The sequence below is a fragment of the Lichenostomus cassidix genome, chromosome 9, assembly GCF_008360975.1.
Source record: "Lichenostomus cassidix isolate B80296 chromosome 9, HeHo_3.0, whole genome shotgun sequence".
Classification (NCBI taxonomy): domain Eukaryota; kingdom Metazoa; phylum Chordata; class Aves; order Passeriformes; family Meliphagidae; genus Lichenostomus; species Lichenostomus cassidix.
The window spans coordinates 17,034,493-17,058,040 of record NC_139490.1 but is presented as its reverse complement, the minus strand read 5'-3'; the positions used below and the strand labels follow the sequence as shown (position 1 = coordinate 17,058,040).

General features: G+C 47.6%; 1 protein-coding gene across 4 annotated transcripts in view; it reads right to left on the bottom strand.

The window, feature by feature from the left end:
• PAX3 (paired box 3) overlaps positions 1–21,342 on the bottom strand; it is a 75,236-nt gene extending 53,894 nt beyond the window's left edge. For 2 of the 4 annotated variants that reach the window (XM_085069664.1, XM_085069667.1), the window contains exons 1-4: positions 20,987–21,342; positions 19,886–20,121; positions 18,383–18,512; positions 17,582–17,716 (exon numbers count right to left, since the gene is read on the bottom strand). In XM_085069664.1, the coding sequence (XP_084925790.1) occupies positions 17,582–17,716; positions 18,383–18,512; positions 19,886–20,121; positions 20,987–21,071 (586 nt within the window). In that variant the 5' untranslated portion in view covers positions 21,072–21,342. The remainder of the gene's footprint in view (positions 1–17,581; positions 17,717–18,382; positions 18,513–19,885; positions 20,122–20,986) is intronic. The other 2 variants (XM_085069666.1, XM_085069668.1) reach the window with 1 other exon arrangement.
• Positions 21,343–23,548: the final 2,206 nt, after the last annotated feature.

Genomic DNA, 23,548 nt, shown 5'->3' with positions numbered 1-23,548 from the left:
GTATCTGCAGAATGTGTGTGAAATGTGACAACACACACATAGAACAAGCAGAAGTCACAGAGCATCATTCCTTAAAATCTGCAATATTTCTTAGCAATATATTCAGGAGACTAATATCAATAGGCACATATATCACAGTGAAGTGTTCTTTACCACCTTATTACAGAAGCTGTACTAAAAGTGACCAGAAATCTTTCAAATTTTCCCCAAAACAAATAATCCAGTACCTGGCAGCCCATCCTACATGTCCTTGCTCAGGAAGAAGTCCTCAGTTATTCAAACTACACAGTTATCCATTAGCCAGATTGAGATCTCTCTTACATTGCTGGAAATCAAGAGACTTCAACAAAGGAAACACTCTGATTTGATGCCAGCAGGCATCAAATTTGATGCCAGGTCCAGGATCTGATCTAAAAACATATTTTATGCTATAGCACTATTTCCTGGCAGTTTACTAGAAAATCTACCTGAAAGTACAATTTTGTATTTCTTCAGCCTATTATTTCTTGCTCCACAAGAGTCATTAAGTCAAAATGTCAGATTATGTTGGTTTACTCTTTTTAACTTATCAAAACAAACAAAAGGAGATTAAGAATTGTTCTTTTAGTAAAATTTGAATCAGGGATACACAGCAACTACAGAAATATACAGGAAAAAGGAGATAATGGTGGCTGAATCTAAGTGTACTGAACCTGGTACTGACCTCTTTACACAGCTCTCTTCCCCATGCAATCAAGGGCAGACACAGATAAATGCCCAGATGTGTCCTGAATATTTGTGTAACAAAAACTTGTCAGGCAAATTTTCAGGTTTGTATTGGATTTTGATACCTGTAGAGACTCATTCTACAAGTGTCTGTGGCACTCCATGAGTGAGGAAAATCTGATGAAAAGTGGCAGCAAAATAAAAATCTCTCGTGGTCCTCAACTTTCCCCATCTCGATCTCTAGCAAATAGAAAGTGGTTTAAATTTGGAGGAGGAATAGGGTAAAGATAATACTATGAATTTATCTAGAACTTTTCCAGTAGAGAAGTCAAGAGACATTATTTTATAAAAGCAAGCACTCGGGAGATGGGACTTTATCATGGCCAGAAAAGGTTACATTCAAACTGCAAAAGTCTAAAACTGTTCCATGAAAGCAGGAAACAAGTTCTTTCATTTCCCGATGATGTTTTAAGCTCTGTACAGCTGATGCAAAACAAGGATGATTATCCAATTCCCACTAAAGGTCTAAGACTGTCAGCCCACAACAGAACTAAAACCCAAAATGCTCCTCTTTCCTTTACTTTTGAAAAACTAAAATCCTGCTGACAGCACTCTAACAAATTCAAGCCTGTTGTCCCATTTTCAGCTATAAATACTATTTATTCTTTCACCCTTTTCCCAAAATGAAAGATAAAATTCATTGTAAGTGATTGCTTATAGACTTGATTTTCAGAGAGTTAGATGGTATTAAGTTATACAGAAAGTAAAAAAAAAAAAGAATTGGTTGCATTATTGCACATTTGAAATTTATTATAAAGTATCATTGTTTCAAACGACCATTTGCCACAACTGCACATCTTTGTTCTGTGAAACACCCCTTTGCTTTGCTAAATGAAATTTTCTCAGCAGTAAAGCTGAACTCACCTGAAACCATCAATACAGTGGGAACCCATGTTTTTTTCACCTAGAGAATTTTTCCTCAGAAGTTTTCCTCAATAGGTGTGCAAACCCTTATGCAGGAAATTTAAGCCAGCCAACACTAAGCTGGTTTTTCTGTTACCTTCCACTGATGGCTTCAAAGCAGCCCACAGACTTTGTCTAAACAACTCATGCAGTGCACCCCTAGCAAATATCATAACTGTTGCTGCTGTGGGCAAATCATTGATTTTGAATCAAACCCTCAGAGAAACCCCATTTCCTTCAAGCAGCCTGACTGAAGCCAAGGATGCCTGAGCATGTAGAGCAGGCTCGAGCCAAGAGACAGAGCATGCAAACAGAGACCTTCCACATCATCCCAAAGACTTATTTTCCATTCTTGCAGCCATCAACTCAAACACACCATGAAACAGTTACTGGAACACAGTGTTGCCAGCTTGTTCATAATTACTGGTTCTTCTTCCCTGCTTGATGCATAGCTAAATGAATGAGGGCTGTCATGGAAAGGGACTCAAATTTTAAGTCTGGCACAGCTGGTTGATCAGGATAGGAGCACAGAGAAAGCACAGAAAAACCCCACAGTCTCCTCTTTGCAGCACTGAAGCCCAAACCCAGGCTTGCACCACACACACTTGGATAACAGCCTACGTGGCCATTCCTTGAACCTCAGAAAAACTGCTACAAAGCTCCTGAGAGAGGAAACCCAGCACTCTGCACCCACAGCTTTGCTTGGCCCCAGGGGCTGTGGCAGCACAAGCAGCACTCACTGATGCTCACACACTGCTCCTGGCCACAGGCTGGCAGAGGGGTTACCAGTACAAGCATTTCTCAAATATTGAGGGAAAAGATGCTGCAGGATTTCTTTTGTTCCACCAAAATGTGCCTGGTCTTCCCTACCCCACTCCCCAGAAAGAGAATAGCCCTGTGTGCATCAGCAGGAGCATCAGCACAGTTTAGGGTTGCAGTACAGACTGCTCTGCTTTGTGCTCTTGGGAAATCAGAAGTGCTGCTTTCTCCACCAGATCTGCTCTGGTTTCTCTGTTGTGTCTCTGCCCTTAACAGAGACTGATATGATACACGGAGTCCACTAAAGCAGTGCCTCCAGAGCACAGCCTCACACAGAACACTAAAACTGCTACCTAAACCCATTTTAAAAGAAGATAAGTTACTCTAGATTGCAGCATTTAACAATCTGTAAATAAATTCCTAAGCAAAAAAAAAAAAAAAATTCATTAAATAATATGATGGTGCAAGATCATGATGAAAAGATTTCTAGATGTTATTTGGAGTTTCTATTTCCTATCACACAAGCATCCCCTTTACCAGCCCTGACACTCTGCATACACAATTGCAGACATGAAGTTCAATTGCTGTTTTAATGTAGTGCTGTTATATCCTTGGACCACTTATATTAAAACGCATCAGGGCTATTTTTCCACCTTAAAAGCAAATTACAGTGTATGAATGATGAGTATTTTTTTGGAGGCAAAGAAATAGATCATCTTCCCTCTCCATCTGGCATGGTGCCTTTCCAGCAAGGGGAATTTGAGACCCCTTTATGAACAAGCAATAAAAGACTCATGAGATGGGATGGTTTAGTAACTTCCAAAAAGGCAAATCAGCTGGAGACAGAGATAGTTGAGGCTGGGTACCTCAGTTTGCACATGATTTATTGCCTCCCCTGCTACAGGAGGAGAGCTCCAGTTCCCAGCACAAACAGCTCTCCCCATCCTACCTCAAGACAAACCTGTCAGGAAAGAAAGAGCCTGGCAAGTTTTCACTTTGGCCTTTGAAGTTCTTCCTTGGCTGACTGATGCTCGTCCATACATAACTGGAAGAAAAGACTTCCATTGTGCCGCTCTTTACACCAACCGTATTATTCTGCAGACAAAAGCTTTCGAGTCTTAACTTTTAAACACACCTCTCTTTAGGGTGTACTGTTTCTAAGCCATAAAATCTTTTTTTTGTTCATTAAAAAAAAAAAAAAAGAAATTAGACAGCTTTTTCCCCCTCAGGCAATCTGCTCTACTTGTTCGTTTTTTGCATTATTTCTTTGCAAAAGGAATACCACAGACACACACCAGCGACAGAACAGCCAGCTCTCACTCCCAGAAATACAGTATTTTTCCCCAACACTGTCTGCAATGGCTTATCCATCCCAGCTTTAAACATGAAATACAACCATTGTAGGAACTCCCCGGTTTTAGACGAGACCTGGTGAATAATCACCCTACTGAAAACATCCCCAACATCTGGCAACTTGCTGCTATTTGCAGGGTCTGTGCGCTGGGTCAGGCAGGGATGCAGGAGCAGGGCAGGGGGTTAAGCAATGAACATGCTCAGCACCTGCTTGCTCTCTGCCTGATTCTAATCAGTATTCTCCTCTCATGCCCAGGAATGCCAGAATTCCTCAGTTTCCTCAGAAGAACTCAAAAAACTTTTTCTCCCTCAAGGAAAGGAAAAAAAAGAGCCAGAAAAAGAACCCTCTCTGTTTAGGGTCTGACCAAATTTCATTAAAGACAATGCAAGTCTTGCCATTAAATTCAATAAGCCTTTTTTCAGATTTATGAGGAATCCCACATGCTTGACACTATTAATTACAGGAATTAGTGGTGTTTAAAAAGAAGAAAAACACACAAAACCAAACCTGTAAGTTACAGTTTAAGCAATAGACTCGAACAATATAATTTTCCTGAAACTTTAGAAATCAGTAAAAAATACTTGTTTCACAAATATTGCCTTACTGCAAGTTCTACTGCAGTTTTACATCTTAAAACTTTTTTTTTTTTTTTTAAAGACCTGTTGACAAGTTTAAGCCAGTCTATCCTCAGTTTTTTGCCTCATAACGTCATGTCCAAGTTGCTGGACTATTTCTCTTTGTCAGGAAGAATGCATATAAAATAAATTACAGCTTTCATTTAATAAAAGTTTAAAATCAAAGTAGTTCATCTCTACTCAGCCTGTGTAACCCAAAATCCCACCACTGAGAAATGCATTCTTTTGCATAAAGATGGAACGCTACATTTTAAAACTATAAGTGCTGGAAATGTACATCAAAAGAATGTTTAAAATATGATTTTTGTCTCCTTTTTCTGCTCAGTACATATTTCTGTTTTAACAAGTACATTAGTAAAAAATAAACATAATTTAGAAAGAAAAAAAAATATTTTAACAGTTATCCATGAAATATATATTTTTAGTGAATGCAAGAGCAATTGCAGAAGAGAAACCAGTGCAAGACCTGCATGCCCAGTCACAACCACATCAATTTCAAGCATCAAATACTCTCTTAGAACCAATGATTATTTGTATATATTATTGAATATATTTTTCACATCACATATTTGAGGGAATTGCAGGGTATTTATGGGAGACTCAGCAAAAAAAATATGCATCAATTACTGCTGTACTCCAGTAAATACATTGTGGCTCAGAGCCTCAGTGTAAATTGAACAACACCTCTGAATCCATGAACCTGATCTCAGACCACATGAGCTATTGTTCTGCTTTAGCTTCAAAAAATAGTGGTATAACTGTTAAAAATAAAATTGCAGAGTCTTTACCACTTCACCAAAGCACACCCCTGCTGCTCTGTGCCAGGACTGGCAGTATCTGGTGAGTTAGGGAGTCCCCACCATGGGCCCCTGGACCAGAGGGTACCCCCTGACCCCTCTACACAACCCCTGATGTTCCCCAACTCTGCAAACCCAAAAATTGGAAGCCAAACACCTTGTCCAAGGACAGGCTGCAATCCTATCTAGCCACAAAGCATTCACTCCAGAGCATCATTCCATCTGGATTTGCAGTTTCAGCAGATGAACTATGACAGCTGAACCTATGGACACCAGACATTTGGAAGCACTATTGAGGGAGGAAAATACCGTTGGTCCCATTTCTTTAAAGAAATAGGTAAATGCAAACAAAACAAAATACACAAAACCCACACAAAAAGAAAAACCACCACAGATACAATGAGAAAATTGAACCACACAGGAGCAGCAGAGACCAATAACTGGGAAGGAGGAGTGAGCTGTCCTACCTCAACTGCCTCCAGGCACTGGTAATGCAGAAAATCACTGCAAGAAACACAGAGCAAACTGTAGCAACTCCAACCAGTTCCCCTTCAAACTAAAGCCAACTCTTCCAGCACCAATTTTGCCAGGACCACTATTGTCTTGTTTGTTTGTATTTAGAGGTATCCCTTACTTGTATTAGTCACCAAGAGCACTCCTTCCTTCTCAAAAGGGATAAAAAAGTTCCCAATTCAAAGACTCAGAACTACACTCACCCCAGCCCAGTCAGAAGGAAGTTAAAGCCTATGGAAAGATGCCCTGGGCAGCCCCTTTTCCACAGCAGCAAACCAGCACCAGCTGTGCAAGGGTGGGGGAAAGCCCTTCAGCCCAAATCAGAGGCACCTGGGGCACCCACTCCAAGAGCTGAGTGTCACCAAGGGCAAAACATCACCTACAGGGCACAGCTGTGACCACCTCGAGAACACAACGGTCCCGTGGGAGATTTAAACCTCACAAAAAATAGAAAGAAATCACTTGCAAGCCTCCCAGAAGAAAAGGGCAGAGCAAGGAACTTCCTGGGTTGGACAGAGGGTAGCCCCAGCTCCCACCTGGGCTGGGAGCCAGCGCTGCACCCAGCCCTGAATCGCAGGGCTCTGCTCACTGCTTCAAGCTCACACTCACAGAAGCACAATGGGTCTTTTAACCAAAGGATGCAGCCCTGAAAAGGGGCCCAAGGCACCCTAAGAGCACCATACACCACAAAACCCCAAAGGCAAAAGCAGGAGGAGTAACACAGAAGTGCTTCCAAAGGAGTTCCCTCCTTGCCATCCTGGGAAACTCACCATTCCATAGGCTCTCCCTTGGCTAACCAGTGGCCAAACAAAAAGCACCAGCTGGCCTATTTCTTTAATAGAGTAGTCGCTTTTCTGCAAAGTAGCACTCAAGATTAGGAACAGGTGAGTCCCTCCTCCACTCCTTGACCACCTGGAGGATCCTTTTTTTTCTCCTCATAGCACTTTTCTGGGGTGTTTTATTTTTTATTTTTAATTGCCATTATCAGGATTCAGATACAAGCTATATTTAGGATTTTTTTAATATTCACTTTAAATTTCTGTGTCTGATTTACTCTTCCAGGGCTGACAAGTCTGTTCCTGATGTCAGATTAAGAAAAATATTTATGTCATCAGTCATCACTCCATCTTTTCAACTGCCAATACAGGAGAAGCACAACAACTTTGAATTCTGGTTTAAGTTCTTCCTTGGCCAAGTGACCTCTAACAGCCTGGGGACAAACCCTCTTTACACCCCCATAGGGCAGGTTTTGACAACCATTAGAATCAGGGCCACTGGTGTCCTTCCAAAAATTTCATTTGCTGTGGTGATTAGGATCAAAGGTTGAGGACAGGAATGTTGTACATGGGGACAGAGTGTGCCTCCCCTTCTGACACCCTTCAGCCAGGGAGGAGCCAGAAAGCAGAGAGAGAGAGCAGCACTGCTTCCCACCCTGCCAGGACTGATGGAGCAGATTGGTTACAGAGCTCCTTCCAGCAGAGAGCCAGGGAGGGTTTGTTTGCCTTTTTTTGCTAAATCATGTGTTAGAAAAATTAAGTGCCATTCTCTAAAGCAGCTTTTTTTAATTTGCTCTGCTTGTAGCATTTTAACTATGCTTACTGACTGTGTCAGATCTCTTCTTTACCAGGAAAAATAGATGTTTAGCTAAGGTCCTGCTAAGTCTGAGAAAGTGAAGGTGTTCCCTCAAATCTGGAATGTAATTAAACCTTCACACAGGGCTAAATTCAATGCTAAGTAACCTGCACAGCCCTGCTGAGAGCACAGGACCATTCTGATGTAAATGCCGATAAAATCTGGTCTCAAGAAACTTTTAAAACAAAGACAAAGATGGAAATAATAAAAAGATTTTTTTAATGTCTGCTGTATGCAGCCATTTTGCGTTTTTACCAGGATGTGTGAGCATCCTGAGGCCCTGCAATGCTTCTGGGGCTTCAGTCCCTGCCCCAGTGCACACAACATGCAGCTCACACCAGTGCCAGTGTCGTTCAGGAGAGGTGGACTAGCAGTTAGTTTTAAGGGGTTTTCAAAAGGCAACACTGTATTTGTTGGAAAACAAGTTGTGGGTACTAAAGCAACAGGGGTTTGTGTGGTTTTCTGTATAGCTGCCAAATATTCGAGCATTTTTGCTTGAGCCTGTTGATTTAAAAGAGAGCAGGTCAAATCAACTGTGCTAAACCAGGATGAACCCACAGGGCTTTTTCCTAACTGTGACATCTATTGTACAATCTTCTAAATAGATTCCTAAATGTTTTCTTCTATTATTTTCCACTTCCACAGACAAAGAACGTAGTGAAGTCATATAGCACACAGGGAATAGCCACCACAGGCAGCAAGAGAGGTACACACGATGCCTTCCTCTGCACCATATGTGTTGAAAATCTACACAAAAATTTTGTAGATCTCTGTCCATAATATCACACCATGAAGATTTGATGACTGTTCACTTAAACCATCACTCCCTTAGCTAGTAGTTATTTGAAAGTATCTCTTCTTCTATGTAAGTACTGATAATTTAATTCAGCGTTCACTCACACACCAGCATCAGTTCACCATCTGCAGTGGAGTTAAGCTTGATTTATCCCTTGGTAAATGGAATTCTAGAGATTTTTTTTTCAAAATCTGTACTTTCTAAGATTTCATCGTGAAACAGTACATTTCATTTTCCACTTTCTTTAATTAATTTTTTTTCCATTTCCGTTTTTTCTGTCAAAATACCTTCTCTCTGAAAACAACTTATTTTGCTGTTCATGAAACCAGCTGAGTCCTGACTTCCAGCTAGTTCTGAGCATTTTTTTTCTCGCCATTCAGCCTGACAGGAGGGGCTGGGTAGGTGTCAGAGTATTTACTGGGGCACAGATCCCCCCACCTCACTCCCTGACCCTTCAGCACTTCACACCAGATCAAACAGCCAGCCCTTAGGTCAAAATGAAAAGGAAGTCCTGCCACACCATCTTCAGCAAAGTGGATTTTCTGTGTAAGCATTCCTGCTACTCTGCTAGCCTGGTTTCTCTAAAGCCTGCCTATAACCTCCATCCTCTCTGGGACAGTTAAAAACAGAGATGGAAAGCAGTTTTAAGTACAATTTGGTTACACTGAGTATGGTTGGTGCTACTGCCTCACAGGGGGTAGATGGATTACGCATTGGTTTCATTTTAAACAAAGATCAGAATAATTTTGCTCAAAGATTTGTGGCTGCTATTGCTTTTCTGAGCTAGTAAGTGGAAGAGATTCCAATTGTATTGGCATGAACAGTCCTACTCATCTAAGTAAGGTGAATAAGATTTGACAGGGGCTGAATAAGCTGTCTGCTTGCAGAAATGTCAGCCACAGATAGTTTATTCCTCATACTATTCCAGCCACAGCGATCTATGTGACATTATATCTGATAAAGAAATTACTACAAAGTCATTTTTAGATCAGACATCCAACATGAGGCATATCACAAATATAAAAATCCTTAAGACTGGTCCTTATATGGGCTTGTACATGATATAAACACTGATCATGTTTGGCAGAAAGTCTACAACCAGGCAAGTATCCATTTAAAAAAATCAAAAGGTAGCATGGATATCACTGTGCTCGCCATAGCTCTCCATGGAAACAAAAAAGTTGAGTTCATGGACTTTAAGGCAATTTGTATCTAAAATGCTTTCACAGAGTGTTAGCTCTTACTCTGGGACAAAATGTCCCCTAAAGTAGCCAAGTACTTGCAAAGTATTCACAGACTGATATTTTAATCACAGATAAGCAAACAGAATGAAAACAGAGTGTATTTAAGAAAATGAATGAAAAAATCATTATTAAAAAATTTCTGTCTTAGCCCTTTACTCTGCTGTTTGTCCCAACAAGAGAGGAGATCCACCCACCCACCTGAAAATTAATGGAACACCAGGAGAGGCTTTCTGGCTTTACCAGGCTTCTTACTGCTGTTTGTGAAGCTAAATTTCTGTGTCCAGTGGAAGCAGCAGGACCTGGATCTAACATTTGCATACCTCAAAATTCTGATGAAAATTCATATATTACAATAAAACACATCCAGATTGCACAGCCTCTTCTCCTGGGGACGTGGTGGGATATATTTTACTATCTCTGAAATAAGTATAGCTTTCTGCCACGCAACAAGGAACTGATTGTTCTCAAGGACTCTTGCTTGTTTTTCCAGGCAGCCTCGTCGATCCAACTTCCCCCTTTTTTTGAGAAGCAACAGCACAACTACCCTAACTGAGGCAAGTAGGGTCTCTAAAATCCAAACTGAAGAAAATGACCAAACAAATGTTGCAAGCTCGTTTGTGACCCCTTTATTCTGAGAGCCCAGTCTGGAGAATGGGCTGGCTTCTCAAGCTCCTTTTCTTTTATTGGCAGCCCTGGACTATTTATCTCCTGTGTGATTTGGTATACAAAGAAAACTTTTTTTTTTCCCTTTAGGCTACACTCCTTAAAAAGTTTACATGCAACAAAAATCGTTTTAGTAAAATTCAGTTAAATGCATCGTGTTTTTCCTGCTACAATAGTAACATTTCAATGCTCTGTATACTAAAAATAAAATTATTAAAACAAAATTAAATCTAGTACTGCTAAAGAAAAAAAAAAGCCACAAAACTGTAAGAGAATACAGTGTATACATTCAACAGACCATGCAAAATAAGGATTCCATTCAAATTTCACATCTCATTAAAGACAATTTGGCCATTAATCCATACGGGTTTAGGAGCAAAGAAGGATTTTCCAAGACAGATAAACTGAAATGATCCTCCTTTGATCTCCGAGGTTAAGAATCAGCAACAATGGAAGATGAACAACAAGGGGCAGAACCACTGGCCTTTTTATGTGCCACAATGGCATCAGCAAACAACTACTTAATCAATATTTGGCCAGGGACACTGAAAACTTTCTTTTCAAATTTTAATTCCTAGTTGTAAAACAACTGTAGGGCAACCAGCAAGATAAGACATTAAACTGACTGCTTAATTGCCTTTTACTGTCTTACTAGTTATATATGCACATTCTTAATAGTTCGTGAATCTTTATTTACTAGGATGAATAAATGACCTGTCAACAATTACATCAAACTCCCCTAACTAAATAATCTCAGCACATGACACACTTTAATGTGTCCTCAGTGAGTTTTAATTTCATTACGCTTCACTTTTTTTCTAGGCAGAGTGATTTAAACTGAATTAGTTTAACAGCATGGGGCAGGAGTACTCCAGGGCAAGTAAAGTAAAATGCCACACTCACACTATGCTAAACAAGGTCTTGTGGTGAATTACATTACTGTACATCATTTTTATTAGCCAGAGAGCTCAGCGTTCGGGGACCACTTGGAAGTACCCTGCATTTTTGTTTCTGTATTTTGTTCTTTCTCAGTCCACATGTGTTTGCTACATAGGATTTAAAGTGACATTTACATGGAGAAATTTGCGTTGACTGGCTTGCTCTGATTTATTGCTTTGTGTTTCAGTCAATTTCTTCTTAAATTAACCAGAGAGCACTTTGTAGTTCTGCTTCATTTCCCAATGCAGTTTTATTACACAGCTCTGGGGACTCATGATAATTTATCACTATCAGCTTTATTGGCTTCCCTCTCCTAAACCCCGTTCCAACCCTTATCAATAAGTAAACCCAAACCAAACTAAACGTTCCCCAAATAAGTGTTAGATAAAAGTGTCATTTTTGCCTGATACAACAGAGAATCCTTATTCAAAATCAGACATGAGAAATTATTTGTTTTAAGGATTTTATCAGTATTGGCTTTTACTTACAGCATTAATCACTAATTAGTTTTTTATCTAATTAAAACCTCTGTCTGTCTGCTGATTCCATCGCTACCTCTGTGTAAATACAGACACAAAGTTCCCTGCCCTCAGTGAGAGTTTTGCCAGAGTTTCACTCGGGATTAGAGTCACACTCTTGTGCAGTGGGTATTTTCTCCCAACAGAATAGAACAAATTCGGGCCCCATTCCTGCCTGCCCCAGCCCACGTGAGCAACGTTACACACATGAATAGTCCCATTCAGTGGGACTCCTCGGGACTCCACCGTTACCACATCTGCAGGGCTGCAGACCCAGTCGAGTCCACCCCTCTTCTATCCCAAACATGAGGATTTCTCACAGTGCTGCAGTTGCTCAGCACATTACAGAGCTGGTTTCAAGATAAGCCTGATGTCTGTTATGGCAAATCCCTACTGACATCACAGATTCTGCAATCATAGTAGAATCTGGAAAGCCAAATATTTAAATTGCATTATCAGAGGAAGTCCTAGCCGCACCGAAATCAACCAACCGTGTTTCTTGCCTCAGCCTTTCCAGAATGACACCCTCTAAGTCTAATAGATGAAGATTTTCAAAGCAACCAAATAAGGTGCTAACTTGGGTACAAATTGAAGTTAATCAACTGCTGTGTGTGAAGCAATCCTGACATTTGCTAAAATAACATTCAGCTTTGTTCTAGATACATGCAATTAGAAAAACTGAAAGGGATGTCCACAGCAATTCTGCTTGAACAGGCACTGACTCTTTTAAGTTGAAGAAAGTGTCCCTAAGATGGCAAAACATGCAAAGCCATTAATAAAATCATGATTTCAAGCAAAGGATATGATGCATATATATCTATATATTACTTCAGAGAGTCACTGCTAGATTAACACCCTTTCTGCCCACAGCTGGAAATATTACTGGTGCTTTTGTCAGACGATTAGCCTGCAGTTAGTCTGACAATTAGCACTGTCCTCAAAATCCCCCACTTCAAGACAGGAGGGCATGGGCTGCCCTGGCAGCTCTGGAAGAGCAAACTCCACTTTGAAGTCAACGTAAACTCAAACATTTAGCACCTTTCTAAAAATGCTCAGTATGCTGGGACATTGCACTCTCACTTGGTGGTGAGGTCATTATTCATTGCTGAGATCCTCAGTTATTATTATAATTAGCTCAAAAAAATGATTTGGAAGCAGAAAGCTGGCCCAGAGCCCACCAGTAATGATGGGTCAGGCAGGAGAAACAAAGCTGTGCTGGGCTGGCATGGCATCACCTGCACGAATTTGTATTTGGGCAACACCTGGCTTTTCTACCCAGCTCTGGACTCTCACTATTAAAATATAAGGAAAGAGGAGAGGGAAATGACAGACAGAAAAGATTGTTGGCACTCTCTGCCTTGAGCCAAATTCAGGACTCATTAGGGAGTTTCTCTTAATTAAGCACTGTTTTCTTGTCAGCTCTGAGATCGTCAGAAATGACACTGTTCAAGTGACATGAGTTGATTTCTTAGACCTGCTAGTGAGCAAATATAGAGAGTACTTCATGAAATTTCTGACTCAAGAAGATAATTGCCTGCAACCATAGCCACCACATTTCATTCAATAAGTGAATCTTTACCATGAACTTTGAGCAGAGGAACAAATTGTGCTTCTCAGCCCACAACAGCATTTCACACAGCACGTAAGTCCTCCTCCCACTGTGCCCTGGGACAGGACACTGGAGCAAAACCAGGACAAGCCCTGAATTAGAAAATCACAATCAAAATCCAACTCAGCATCTGCCTCCTCCCAGGCTCCAGCCACTAACCCAACCGTCTATGATGCAGAAATGAATGAGATGACTCAAACAGATATCTGGTGCCTCCATGTTAATCTTCTCCCTTAATAAACTGTCTTTATTAGTTTAGCAATCTAAAAATAACTGGCTGCATGATACTGACCAACCCTAATCAAAACATCTGCCAGCCCATCTAGCTAGAGCTACCCTTTAGATCATGTGCCACCACTTCAAAGCCTGTGCATCAAGTCAGTAATTGTAACATTGCATCTAAATATTTAAGCTAGGGGCTGGTAGTCGCGTGTCCCATTTACAGTCAGCATCTGTCCTCTAATTCCATTACAGTACAAAGCAAAAATGTTTCCCAAAACTCACAAACAGGAAAAGCATCACACAGCTAGAGAGGCAGCAGCAGCTTGAACTTTCGAGCTGCTGAGCAGGGCTTTTGTGCTAAGGTCCTTTTTTTTTCCTACCCCTTCAAACTCCCCACATACACACACTAAAATAGGGGTGGTGCCGAAATTGTATTAATGTGAGCCTCAGGCACACAGAAAAAAAGAAAAGAGGAAGGGGAGGGAGAGGGGGGAAGGGTTTGGTCCAAGATGAAAGTAAGAAGAAAATAAAGGAGGCAATTTAGTCTGCTGTAGCCTGAATTGCTCTCAGTACAGCCAAGGGTAGAGGCTTGGGATGAGTAGGGCTCTTTTTGGACGGGTGCGCATGACTGGGGGAGGATCCGCCAGGACAGGGCCCGGGGGCCAATTCCGCTGGCTGGGAACAGAGCCCCCTTTGAGGCCGGCCGGGGGGGTCCCAGCCCCAGCCCCAGCCCCAGCCCCTCGCAGCACCCGGGACCAGCTCTGCCCCATCGCTGAAAGCCGCTGGTTCCTGCCACAAAACAACAGCTATTTTATGAAGGGGGGAGTTATCACATTAGTCAGCAAACCATGCGGCACATAACTCCCACCAAAGGTACAAGTGACTCCCTCTTCTGTAGTGGTTATGCTAAAAATAAGCCCTGATGTGCCATATAAAGGCACAAAACTTTCTCGTGCTTTTTATTTATGGCTTGTGCCTTTAAGAAAAAATTGTCATGCTAGCAGAAATACAGATATGCTATTATAGAGCTGTCAGCTTCCTGACACACACTTTGACAATCAAGTTTTCTTTAAATATATACCCAGAATCAGGCTTGGGGGTGACGCTGGCAGAAATGCTAAAATACAGCACATACAGGGCTGCACATGTGGCATCTGTAAACAGTGTGAGATTCATATGTAAGTGTTCGAGAAGAGAGGCTGAAGCAGAATCACCAGGAATGCAAAAGTTTACCTACACTTATATTTATGGTGGGAGAAATCCCAGTGATATACTGTTTCTGTCACACATTTTTTAAAAATATCCTGTTCCCATTCTCTCTAATCCCACTCTGCTATAAGTACTCCCTGAATCTTGAATTAGTTGCCATTAAAACGACAATTTTTATCCTTGTCCTCAGAAAAAAATACCATTCCTTGAGCCACCCAACAGCCCACAGTGAGGAGGGGATTTCAGGCAGTGCCAGCAAAAGTCCAGCCCTAATGTGAGCTCCCGAGCAGAAGAGCCATACTTTGCTTGGTGCTCAGCCTCAGGACTCACGTTCTGACCTATTCCACAGCCTTCCCTGGCACCCACGCTCTGGGATACCTCAACCCCCAAGAACAGAGCTACAAAAATTCTTCATACTGCACAAGACCCCTCACTTTTTCCCGCTGTAGCATGGAGCACTCAGCGCTGAGCTGGCACCCGAGGGGTTTGCTGCACAGCACATGGATAGCCTTTGGACATTCCACAAGCAACCCGAGTGTCAGAAAGGCCATCTGAGATGCGCTGCCAGCAGGCACCCTTTGCCACACCAGGCCTCATAGCCAAGCTGGTGGGTGCTGGCAAACATGATCCTGCAGCATCAAAATCCTTAGGAGCACTGCCAGTTATTTCAGCAAGAGAGCAGGATGATTTTTATAGACAGAGTGAAATCAAAGCTCCTCGGCTGGCAACAGGAGTTGAAGCAGAACCTTTTTTGTTGGTCAGATTCACCAAGTAGTGGTGGGCTTCTTTTATGGCTATTTTTTCTTGTCATGGTCTCACTGGTGTGTTGCCCCTATAATCTCACACTCTGTAAGGCATGAGTATGGCAACAAATGTTTTCTGGAGCAGCAGCGCTCGCACTGCAGCATCCCAGCCTCTCCAGTAATGAGATTAAGCAACAGCTTGCTAGTCAGGGAGGGGGAGCAGGCGTTGCTGTGGGGAAGAGCACACTCTGCCTCACACTGCCAAACCTTCCCAGCCACTGCCACAGAACAGATGGGATTACCAAAGCTGCCGTTTCCACAGAACTGTCCGGTCACGTTCGTGCAGCAAAAGCCTACATGCCCAGAGCAGGAGAGGGCTACACTACCCCATGGAATCAAGGGGGAAATTGCTACTGACTGAACTCAAAACAAACAAAGTAAGACACTCACATCCACAGAAAGTGAAAGAGAGGGTACGTCGGGAGGCAGAACGCAGCCTCCTCACACAACTGTTCTGGGAGGAATGAGTGAGCCCTTGTTGCAGCAGGGAGTCACCAGCCCCAGTGGTTTTCCTGCAGGAGTTTTGGGGTTCCCCTGGGCTGGTGGGAGGCAGCCATGCACCCAGACACTGATTTATAATAAACTGGGAGCCCCACTTTAAAGGGCAGACAGTCAAAAACAGGAAGACGGTTTCAAAGAGAAACAGAGGGATGGGTAATATTGATAACAATATTTTTTCTCTTGCCATCTCTATTAAGCACTCTTTGTTCCATAAAGCAGTGATATTATCAAGGCTTACTATCTTCTGTTTCTAATCTCTGTCAAGAAATTCAAGAAGGCAGCAAAGCTAGTTATTTAACAACTAGGGCACTGAATTTAGCTATTTTTCCATTGGTGCACATCTCTCTTAGAAAAATCCTCTTTTGAAGGAGATGCTGGAAGAAACTCTGGACCCATTATACGGGGGCAACTAGACAGGGCAATCATACTGTGCCTTCTGACATTAAAATCTCTAAATTAGTTAGCATCTTCTGCATGTTTTTATTACGCACGTCCTAGCAAACAAACACAGAAGATGAAGCTTCCCTGAGAGTTTTAATAACAGTTGAAAACTAAGCTTTAGGAGGGCATAGGGGTTTGTTCCTACAAAACAAGGACATATCCTAGTGTCAGAGAATGAATTTCAGTTGTCCTTGAATGGCACCAGCATCCCTTGATGCCTAGAAATGCTATAAACATTTTCTCTCTAAAAACAGCTATTTTTTTCCACGACGGAGAGTCCATAAAACTGCGTGGAGCATCAGCTATTAGGGGCTCATTGAATAATTCATCCCTCATTGCAAGCCCATAATGTCTTTTCTCAGCCTTTTGTGGGGCTGTTTTCTCTTCTTTTCTCCTTGAATTATAAAAAGGTTGCCTTCTTTTGTTCACATCAAGCTGCTGCTAGCTGAAGCTTTGTCTGTGCAAAGCCAAAGTGTGAGTTTCAATGGACTCCCCCCTCTTTGTTTTCCAAGTTCATCTCCAAGTGTAGATTGTGTATAGAAGGCCTTCTTTGTAAAAGCTGGAAAAGTTGTACAAATGTTTGACCAGCTCATTTGGTACTTTTGTCTCGCCTTCTCCAGTGCCTGTGCATGTGCTGGGCAGCGACTTCCACACACAGGCAGCCCGGCCAGGCCCTTGCCTGCCCCTGCACCCTGGCCCAGCCGGGAGCCAGGCATGGCTTCAGCCGGAGCAGCAGCTGTCCCCCCTTCACCTCCGCCTTGTTCAGGTTGCAACCTCCTCGCAGCCCCTGGCCAAACACCAACACATGCTCTTCGCAGCAGTTTGAAGAGCAGAAAAAACAAAACATGTGGCTCCCTGCCCTGTTCAGACTGCAGAGACTTGAGGCTCAGCAGCCTTTTGCTGCAACTGCCCCTTCTATGCAGCTGCAGCCTTTTGCTCGGCTTGGGAAAGGAGCCTCTGCATGGCTGTGATGAGGGGCTCTGTGGTGCCTCCAAGCCTCCCTGCTCTCTGCTTATTGAAAGCCAAACTAGCAGTGACTCCCATCTTTGTTCCAACCTCCGCGCCATTCCTGCACACTGCAAGGTCGTTCTGGCGGGGGAATGGGATGTGATGGGATGAGGCAGCCACGCAGTCAGGGCTCACTCCTTGCCCTACACCTCCCGCTGCACTGGCCCCAGGACAGCCTCTGGGAGAAGGGGAGCAATACCCACCGGCACCTGGGACTGGCACTGGCCGGTCCCAGGGCTCCACAGAGAGCAGAGGGAAATGGGACTTTACCTCTTTCACTGAGGATGCCGTCAATGCTGTGCTTGGCTTTCTTGTCGCCTTCCTCCACCTCCTTTCTTTCCAGCTCGGCCTCCTCTTCCTCGCCTTTCCCAAACTTGCTCCGCAGGATGCGGCTGATGGAGCTCACTTCAAGGGGGAGTGCAGAGCTGTAACCGGCTCGTCCCCAGCAGCCCCGCGGCTCTCGGGTCGGGCCGGCCCGGGGATCAGAGTCCCCCATCAGTGCCGCTGGCCCGTGTCCCACGGCCGCTGCCAGTCGGGACTTCGGGGAGGCAGCCTCCCTCTCCCGTCCCCGCAGGGGTTTCACGGGACACCATCCCGCACTGGATTCCAGCACGGGCACAGTGGCTCCCGAGAATCTTTTCTTCCCCCGAGCCCGCACGGCTGGTGACAAAACCCCCCGGACGCTGCCCAAATGGAGCTGCGGCTCCCTGTGCCCCCCGCCTCGTCCCGCAAATAACCCGCCGGCACAGCGAGCTGCTCCCCATCCCCTGCTTCCCAGCTCCGGGTCTCCGGCAAGCCCCGAGCCCTCCTGCGGCAGCAGCCCGGAGGGGACGGCGGGGAAGCGCCGGGAGGAGGAGGGGAGGGATGCAGTTGCGATTTAATTGAAAACACCCCGCCGAGCCCAGGAATCCTCCCGGGACGCGCCAGAGGCACTGCTTACGCTGTCCGCTCCGTGGGCACCGGCCCGGCCGGGAGCTCCGATCCCGAGGGGACGGGGCTCACCCGGGTACCGCGCTGCCCTCCCCGGGCCGCCCCCGACCCTCCGGTACCCTCCGGACCCCAGCTCCGTACCTGACGGCACCGTGTTGCGGTCACACACCCCGTCCTTCAGCAGCTTGTCCCGGATTTCCCAGCTGAACATGCCGGCGTTTTCCCTCTTGTATTCCTCGATTTTCTTCTCAACATCCGGCGTCGTCACCTGCTTCAGTAAAGACAAGGCGAGCGGGCACAGTCTGTAGGGCCGGGGAAGCCCGGGCCGCCGCCGCCAGAGCCCCGGGGCGGTCAGAGCCGCCCGCGCGGTCGCCGGCGAGAGCCGACACCGGCCGCGCTTGGAAAGCCGATAGAGAACACCCGAAGGCGAGCAGGGTGAAATAAGAAGGGACACAGAAGGTAATAACGGGCCCGCATGAGACGAACACCCTCCGCGTTAAACGAAACGACGCAGAAAATCCTCCGGGGTTACCGGGAAGCTGGGACAGAGCCCTCGGCAGGGAAAACCCCAAATTAGGCAGCAGCGGCTGCCGTGCGGCCGAGAAAATCCCGGGTCGCGATCAGCGGAGGAATCCGGGCAACGAAACTCCAGGTCAGTAAAGTTTCGGCTGAACAAAGTTTGCAGCTTCGAACAAAAACCAGAGTAATAAAAACGCGAAGAGGTTCGAGTACCGGGATTTTGCTTCAGTAGCCTCGTGATTTTAAAATAAAATTAAAAATCGAACAAAAGAACGATCTCCCCGCTGGGTATAGCCTTGAGTAACACACTTATAAAATTTACCGCTATTCCTAACAACGAAAGGAAAAGTTTGGGCATCGCTACTATGGAAGAATCAAAGTGTGTGTGGGGGTAATATAGCAACAACTTCTAATAAAAATTCAAACTTTTACTTCGCTTTAGTGGGAAAGAAAAGCTAAAGGAGGAGAAGGAAAAGGCTTATCTTGGGGAAATATTAGTCTCCATTATTGTGAGCGCAAAACTTTTCGGTGGCTTAGCTATAAATACACGCAGGTCTCGAGCAAGGAGAAAAAGTAAATAGAGCAGGAGAAGGAGCGGTAAAGAGACAGACAGAAATACAAGTCGTTTTGTTGTGCTTTGCAACGAAACGGGGAGGGCCCGATCCAAAAGCGCTGGGTCAGCTTTGCCTCCGGACCGATCCCGTCCCGGTCCGTCCCGCAGCCCGGAGCTCTGCGCTCATTTCCTGCGGCAATGAGCGGGGGACACCCGGGGCTCTGGGAAGCCGAGCGCACATAAAAAATCACCCTTTTCGCCCTATTTTCGTTTGAGGGTTTTCGGGTTTTTTTAACAGCATTTCCTTAACTAACAGTATATTATTGCCAAGAACTCTAACAATATTTTCTCGGGAAGTTTGAGAGCAACAGGCGGAGACACGGCGAGGGTGCTTTGCCCTGTGAGTGTCTGCGCCCATCCCCGGGCTCGCACGGTCCCCCCACCCCTCCCGGGTGCCGCCGCCCAGACTGTAAACCCCGGTGCCGGCCAGCCCGGGCCGTGTCCCGCTCGGACCTCGCTCCCCGCCACCGCAGCTGGGGTTTGCCCGTTCCGGGCGGGCGGGACGGGCTCACCTTGGGCTTGCTGCCGCCGATGGCCCCCGGCCGGATGGAGCCCGTCTCCTGGTACCTGCAGAGAATTTTGGAGACGCAGCCGTGGGACACTCGCAGCTGGCGGGAGATGACACAGGGCCTTATGCCATGGTGGGCCATCTCCACTATCTTGTGCCGGATATGGTTGGGTAAAGGCCTGCCATTGATAAACACTCCTCCGAGCTGATTGACTCTGCCCTGGCCTAGAGGGGTAGAGACTAGAAAAGGAGGGAAGGGAGGCAGGGGGGTAAATGGCGTTAACGTCTCCTTCGGATCCTGCTGCGTCTTTTTTTTTTTGTTGTTATTGTTGTTACAGTTTTTTTGCCGTTGCTTTTCTATAAAGCAACTCACCCCCGCCACCCCGCCGCCCCGCAGCGCGCCCGGGGCCCGCAGCTCCCGCGGAGTCCCCGCCGCCGGCCCGGCGGGCAGGGCAGGGAGGCGGCCGTGGGCTTCACCTGTTGCACTCGGCCAGAGCCGGCTTTCAGAGCCCGCCCGACTCCGGCGGAGAAGGGGCAAACGGTGCGGGAAGGCCGCAGTATCTCCGGGGAGCGGGGCTAGCCCCGGCCCGGCCGCCCCGGGAGCGGCGGTGGGAGCCTCCGCAGCCGCCCGTCCTCCCTCGGGCAGGGCCTGGCAGCACCGGCACCGCGGGGCCCTCGCACCGCTGCTACCTGCGCTAAGAGCGGCCGCTCCAGCGGCCCCGTGCCCACCCACGGCTCTAAACTCTTTTTCGATTCCGTTCGCATTGCTTGTATTTGAGTTTAATTTTTTTTCGAACTTTTTCCCGAACTTTGGGCTTCCCAAAGCACCACCCTTCACTCGGCTAGGGGCCCCGCGGCCGGTTGCTCCCGCTCCCGGGACGGGCCGCCCGCAGGGTACGAGGCCGGAGCCGCCGGCTGCAGTGGCCCGAGCCGTGCCCGTCCCGAGACAAACCCCTGCTCTGACAGCCCCGTGGGGAGCCGGGAGGCTGTGCTGGAGTCCTCCGTGCGCCAGTTCTGGCGGGCCGGGGGGGCCGCTTTGTTCCGGCGTCCCTGCACGGAGCGATTATGCCTTTCCCGACCGGGAGCAGCCTAGGCGCGGCCTTACCTTCCAGCGGGAACCCGCTGCGGGGATAGTTCTGCCCGGCCCCGGGGCGCATCATCCTGGGGACAGCTCCGGCCAGAGTTGTCATCGCGGCGGCAGCGGCCGGCAGGGTTATATCCAGGTGAGGGCTGATCTAGGGGAGACCCGCGCTGTCAGCGGGCCCCGCCGAATCAGGAGCGGTCCCGGAGGGGGTGGGGGATGCCGCCGAGGGGCGGGGAGGAGGCAGCTCCGCCGCTGCCCCTTTGTCAGTGACCCGCGCTGCCCCGCACCGGGAGGGCAGGGGCCGGGCCGGAGCCCCGCCGGGCGGCGCGGCTGGGCGCGGGGAGGGCTGGCGGGGCGGGGGGCGGCGGCGGTGTCCCCGGTGCTGCGGGGAGCGGCGGCCGCGGGGCCGGGAGCATTTATCGGCTCCGTGCCCGGCGCGGCTCGGCGGCGGAGCCGCCGCGATTGGCCACCGCCGCCCGGCCCGGCCGCGCCGCCCCCGCTGATTGGGCGAGCGGGCGGCTCTCGCGCATCGCCCCGGCCGGCGCGACAGCGGCGCGACCGGACCGGCACCGCTCGGCTCGGCTCGGCACCGCGCGGCGCGACACGGCACGGCCCCGCGCTGACCCCGCGGCCACAGCCGTGCTGGGGCCTCTCGCCCGCGAGCAGAAGGCGGCCCGCGATGGGGATCTACTCGGTGCCCCGACGGCCGCCCCAGCCCGGAAAGAGAAACATCAGCCGGGGCGGCCTGGACATCGCATCCCTCAGGACCCCGTGTCACTGCGGGATTACATGGGACAGCCCCAGCCTGGCTGCCGTTAAGCGGTTTTGCTCCTGGTTCCGCTCCCCGAGCACCAGCGGCGGCGTGGGGGGAACAAACTCCCTGCCTTTTTCATTTTAAGGAAAAACTTGATTCTTCCCTTCTACTCATTTACTTTGAACCGAAACTCTCGCCGTCCAGAAGAAACATCTCTGGAAGAAATGGTGCTCACCGTTTTAAAAGAGAGAGCTGCCAATGAGATCTCCGTGGGGATGTCTGCTTTTAAAAACCCACCCTTGAGGGACAAGGGTGTCCCTGCGTTTCACGCGTGTGCGTGAGCGTTTATATGCGAGTGCGTATGGGTGCGAGGCGGTGCGTGTTAAAGTCTTACTAACAAGCGTTTGTTCCCAGGAATTTATTGTAGTATTCAAACTAAACTGCTGGAAAAATAAAAGAGGTAAAGTCTGCCTCGGAGCTGGAGTGCCCACAGCAGGATATGACGCCAGGAGTGTTGTAAAGACTGTCTGTCCTTAGAGAAGGTACCATTGTGCACGGCCTTTTATTTATAACTTGGTAAGTGCCAGCAAACTCGCCTCCTTTACACTCCGAAGTGCCAGCCCGGCTTTCCACAGGGCTCTTTATTTGCAATCGTCTATTCAGGAACTGTCACTCCCGAGCTTCAAGTTATTCAAGACCTTAATCAATCAAAAGGATGAGAATCGCTCAGGTTTCCTCCTTTGAAATGAGGGGGAAAAATGTTTTCTGGGCTCCCAGTCCGCGTTCCCTTTACGAGCCGGACGGTAGTTGCGGGGCCGGGGCCGGCCCCAGGGAGGGCGGGGGTTCGGGCTATTTAGATAGAAATCGGGAACCTCAATAATAAGCGAACCGGCGGCCGAGGGACGGGCAGCAGCACTGCGCGGCCCCCGGGGAAACTCGGAGTTTGCGTCCGCCTGCGCTCCGCAATGGGGGGCGAGGGGTCCGCCGAAGAACCGACACCCACTGCACGCCGGGGAGGCTCTGGCCCGTGGTCCCTCTCTCTCCAGCCCCACGCGCCGGCCACCAAACCGAGTGGTTTCCCTGGCTTTCAAATGCACACAAACAGATCCAAATACAGGGTGCTGCCCGGGAACGCTCCTTCACCCCAAGGAAAAGGCTGGCAGGAAAAGTTCGCACGCAGTGAAAGTCAGGGTGTATTTCACAAAGCGTTTGTGTTCTACAAACACCCCGGTGGCCGAAGCTTTGGGAAACCCGTTAGCGAGCCCTGTGGAAAGCCAGCCCCGTGCGAGCTGGGCCGAGGCGGGCTGTGCAGCTCCTGCGGCAGCCGGGGAGCACCCGGGCCGGGGCGGCTGGAGCCCTGCGGCCCGAGCCGTCGCTCCACAAAACACGCCGCGCCACTGGCCAAGCGTCCTTTACTGGAGGAAGAAAGTCGGTAGAACTGTTATTGAAAAACAAGGGACGAAGGTACATGGGGTTTAATTCGCACTTGGGAACCCCGCGGCAGGGAGCAGGGCCGCACGAAGTGCACCCGGCGCCAAGAGCATCCCCGTGGCCACCTAACTCCCCACCGATACCGCTGCGGCCCTGAGCATGGGAGCAGAAACCCTTCCTACCCATCGTGATGGGTGCCATAGTGATGCTCGGGCCGTAATCCTCCTCCACGCGAGGAGGGGTGCGAATGGGGACTGCTTCGACCCCTCACTCGCGGAGGAGGAGGAGCGGAGATCCTCATTTCGGCAGGAGAGCCAGCCTGGGCAGTGCTTTTGAGCTGCTTCCCCCCTCCTTTCACGACGCTCCTTCGTGTGCGTGTTTTTGCGTGGAGCCAGTGT